Source organism: Etheostoma spectabile, chromosome 11, assembly GCF_008692095.1.
Source record: "Etheostoma spectabile isolate EspeVRDwgs_2016 chromosome 11, UIUC_Espe_1.0, whole genome shotgun sequence".
Classification (NCBI taxonomy): Eukaryota; Metazoa; Chordata; class Actinopteri; order Perciformes; family Percidae; genus Etheostoma; species Etheostoma spectabile.
Window position 1 is genome coordinate 20,546,590 of NC_045743.1, and position 4,878 is coordinate 20,551,467.

The window sequence follows — 4,878 nt, forward strand, 5'->3', positions numbered from 1 at the left end:
AATATATATATATATATATATATATATATATATATATATAGCTTTTTGTTTGTTGTTAAATTAACAGACTCAAAGTAAATATCAACTTCAATTTGAAATAATTTAAAGCTGGGTTTTGAATTAGAGAACTTATGGATTTATGGATATGAAATTTCCCCAGTAATATGAAAAGATGAACAATATGACTTAAGTTCCTATCTTTACATTCAAACAATGTAAAACACATGTTTCCCTTCTAATGTAATTGTATGTGATGTTTTAGAGGTCAAATAATCTTCTAAACTTTTCCAGAATGTAAGACAAAATATACAACCAAAAAAAAGGTGAATTAATGATTCTGGTATTTCTTTCTTTATGTAGTCTATGGTTGTTACTGGCGCCGTCTAGTGACGTATCAAAGGGAAGGGTCGGCTGCACTGAAAGAACGCGTTAAAGTGCCATGTAGCCTACTTAATGTGTAATATACCAATAATATATATATTCCAAGATAGAATAGCCTATACGCCATAGACCGTCAGTATACATACAGTCAGAGATGGGAAAAGTACTCACTTTCCGTACTTAAGTAGAAGTACAGATACTTGTGTTAAAAAATACTCTGGTAAAATGCAAAGTACTGATTAAACTTCTTTACTCAAGTAAAAGTAAAAAGTACAGGCTTGGAAATTTACTTAAAGTATAAAAGTAAAAGTAGCCTTAGAATGACAACAATATTTTTTGCAAAGCACCTGGAGCAACAAAAATGTTATAGAGAGACGCTGAGGAACTCAGTGGACATGGAGGGTACGTCTTTATAGGCAATGGCTACATTTAAATGGATGTCTGCCAATAGGCCTAAAAAATACATATATGATTATTATTATGACAGCTGGGGTCTCAGGTTAATAAGATTCTGACTCATTAGAAGATATGAATCAGTTGTTATCTGTAAGAATTCACAGATCAGTTCTATTTTAATCTTCCCCCTAACATGTAAATGAATCTACATGTATGTACGTGGCTCAAATATGCTTCTGGAAAGAAAATAAAGGATTAAATATGATAAACAAACTGACATTAATGAGGAAGTCCCAGCACATTGGCCAGGGTCTTTCTTGATGTACTGTTTACATCTCTTCAGTAGGTCGAGGATGATGGGAATGTATTGCTGCTTGTCTGCCCTTTTTTTCATTTTCAATCATGTTGCCATCCATACTACCATGTTGCTAACGTTAGCGCCCCATACTACCATGGGCTAACGTTAGCGCCATCCATACTACTATGTGCTAACTAGCGCCATCCATACTACTATGTGTAACGTTAGCGCCATCAAGCCTCAATGATTTGCTGTGAATGAATGCAGAATCTGTGAGGTGTCTTAGTCGTGCGTCAAATGCAACGTCAGTAGATATATTCCCATCCATTTGATTGAATAGGTATGATGACATAAACAATAATAACAAAACTCCAGTGAAATGATGTGAAAGTTGAGGACTAGATTAGGACTGGAAAGCTGATTCTGGTGTCCAACTGGCCCAGGTGTATCTGTTAAAACAGACGGAGACAACTTCTCTCTAGCTAAGGTTCCATCCACTTGTCAATTGAATTACAGAATCTGAAGTTTGGTAAAAAAAATAAAAATAAAAAAAAACTCATGCGAATAGAGCTGGTAACGTGTAACCCAGCTAACATGTGAAGACCACACCAAAACCACGAGCTAACAGGTGAAGAGCACACCAGAACCACTAGCTAACTTACTTTAAATGTGCAAGAACTATAGACCAGTAACAGGCTTAAGTGAACTGACAACATGAGTTATACGACTTACAGTTCTCAAAGACTCACACACACAATCTCAGCTGGTTATCCTCCGGACAGCTTGTCTCTTTTTCTTTTCTCTCACTTTTTTCTCCGTGTGGCGCGCGCACCCGCTCGCGGTGTGTGGCGCGTGTCCGCGCTATTCTCCGAAAAGACGACCACTTGTACAAAACTAAAGTAACGAGCCAATTTGTAAAATGTAAGGAGTAGAAAGTACCGATTATTGTGTTAAATGTAAGGAGTAGAAGTAAAAAGTCGCCACAAAAATAAGAGTAAAGTAAAGTAAAATATCAGAAAAATCTACTTGAGTACAGTAACGAAGTATTTGTACTCCGTTTCTCCATTCTGCATACATCTATATCTATACACTTGCTATTACACCAGGGAAGGCGGGGGACAGCTCCCCCCTCCCTAAACTATGAGGAAGCTAAGCATAGCTAGCTACGTTTTGTGGAACACCATACACCACAACACTCACACACACACACACACACACACACACACACACACAGTTCTTCTTAGGTTTCGTTTTCTCAGAGCCGACCGCGGCGCAGCAGCACGGTCTCTCTTCTCTTTTCTAATCTTCTCTTCTCTTCTCTTCGCTTCTCTCTGCGAGCCAGCAAATAGACGTGTCCTATCTTAATTACTTTTTGTATCAAACCCTGTCTGAAGACGTCGCATTTGACGGTGTGGTGTGGACAGCAGTCTTTAAATGTCCCGGATGGTAAGTGGGTGTTATTTTCCCTTTGGCAGTGTGGAAAAAGTAGTTCCTAAATCTTTTTTTTTAAATGAATACCGATATTTCCTAAAAGTAGTTCCTAAACATGTTGTTTTAATTAATACCAATCTTTGCTACGTTTTACGATGTAGCCTATGTGAATCATCTGTAGGCTACTTCCTGGATCTAACTTGCAAGTTTTATAAATGGATGTAGGCTAACAGGCTAATCTTTTGGGAATATACTTGATTTTTTTCCCACTTTGTTATTGCATATTATAGGCCTAATTATGAAGTTATACTATATATAGCTATACTAAAGTAAGTCGGAATCATGTAGCCCTGCCCAGACAGATTCAGCTTCTTCCTGGTTTTATTAAGAGAGTGTGTCTCCATTATCATTAAACATTATAAGGAAAAATATAGAGAAAACAGATTGGATAGGGAATTTAAAATACGGTGTGTGGATTAGTATTGATATGAAAATATCATTAGTTCATAAGTGGAACTGTTGCATTCATCAACACATAAATGTTGTAAACTAGCCTTTAAATGTTATATTTTATGGACACGAGGGCTGACACAGCTACCTTACCCAACCTACAAACGAAGCAACTGAAAAGATAAAAAAGTGGCGAGGAAACCTCAATAACATACAGTAGTAGCACACACACACACACACACACACACACACACACACACACACACACACACACACACACACACACACTGGAATGTTACTAAGCACTGCTTGTTTTGTTCACTAATTCAGGGCAGTCCGAGGAAAGGAAAGAAATAACAGATCGGCTTTATTGTGATAGAAGTGATGAAGTGGCATGCAACCCTGTAGCAGGACTTTGCATTCCCCATATTATTTCATAATTATTAGCATGAGTCATCAGTTTTAATACTACTGCAGTGCCCGTTCAAAATGGGCCTGTTTAGTACTTTACCTCAGACCTAGTTCCAAAATGGGTGTGGTCCGGGTGCATGAAGTAAGGTGCTAGGAAGTAGGAAAGTTCCTCTTCCTGAAGATTATATAAAATAATATATATATATATAAAGTCCTAGTCCAAAATATGCTCAGACATTTGTCAGACAGCTCTTGCTTACACACACAAACCTTATGCTCAAGGAGAAAAACATGGGCCCAGATGTGCGCCACTAGTAACACAATGTCAGCCTCACACTGCTTGCAAAGCACTAAACACACTTGTATACACACGATATAGACACAGAAGTACATCATGATGTCACTTCCTTGCAATTCCAAAGCACTGGCTGTCACGTGAGCACACCTATGAGCCAATCTGTGAAACACAGCCATCACTTGTGCAAGCGCATGCTTTGTAGACCTACCAATCAGTTTTAAGCACTATAAAAATGCAGCAGGTAAGTGTAGTGTTTTTTTTAAAAGTAATTGTAACCTGTACTGCATACAGTATTTGATGTTTGGCTGTTTTTTGCTGAGCTAACAGTGTTTATGCAGTAGTACTGTAGCATCTAACTGGGACATGTTTAGCTGTGATTCTCCATGGTGACATGTTGACTGTGATGGGTATATGGAGAGAAATAAATGATATTTTCCTCAGTCTGCAACATTGGTCTTGTGTAGTGTCAGGTGAACTTATTGTATATTTGCACTCTCTCTGTGTACCTCATTTACAGTACTCTAATCACTCAAAGGGTCGGAGGTGTTCTGCTGATTGGGTGAAGTGTTCTGAAAAACCGGTCCCTGCTTTCAAAATAGTGCTTAACCAATCAAAAAAACCTGTAGTATATTTATATGTATGCCTTCTTTTGCAGCAGCCGGGTAGTCAAGATTGGTGTGAAGTGAGCCAGCTTTTTTGGATGATCAGGAAAAAATGAAGGTAAAAATGAATACCAGGATATGATATTTTGTAGGCTATTTTATGTTTCCAGTACATTATTCAGAAATGTACATGTAATGTAGAAGTATCTTTTATTGTATCTATTCCTCTAGTGTGAATCGGTCTTTTAAATTATTTTTGTATCATTAGTGAGCTACGTCTGTGAAGAAGGAACCAGTGCTATAATGGCAGATGAAGGTGAAATGAAGGTAAGAAGCATTAAAACAATCTGCATTACATACCATAACCCATAAACTGACAACTATGATAAAATGCAGGGCTTAAAGCAGCCGTGAGCTAAAATAAATAAATAAATAAATTTGGGAACTTGCATGCGGGTGTCATATTTTTGAGTCAATTGATTCCAACAACCAATCATATGAGAGGAACGCTGCTCTAACTAAGGCAGAGCTCAAAGTACTCAGGCCTGGTGCCGGATTTCTGGGTCATGACTATTTTAGAAAAATAAATAAATGAAAAAGTCCACATGGGA

The 4,878-nt window shown here is 37.7% G+C and overlaps 1 protein-coding gene across 3 annotated transcripts in view; it reads left to right on the top strand.

Annotated features, from left to right (window-relative positions):
- The first annotated feature begins 2,278 nt into the window (after positions 1-2,278).
- LOC116697836 (sterile alpha motif domain-containing protein 9-like) overlaps positions 2,279-4,878 on the top strand; it is an 8,242-nt gene continuing 5,642 nt past the window's right edge. The window contains exons 1-3 of one of the 3 annotated variants that reach the window (XM_032529349.1): positions 2,279-2,521; positions 4,321-4,385; positions 4,530-4,594. In XM_032529349.1, coding sequence (XP_032385240.1) covers positions 4,571-4,594 — 24 coding nt within the window. In that variant the 5' untranslated portion in view covers positions 2,279-2,521; positions 4,321-4,385; positions 4,530-4,570. The remainder of the gene's footprint in view (positions 2,522-4,320; positions 4,386-4,529; positions 4,595-4,878) is intronic. The other 2 variants (XM_032529348.1, XM_032529350.1) reach the window with 2 other exon arrangements.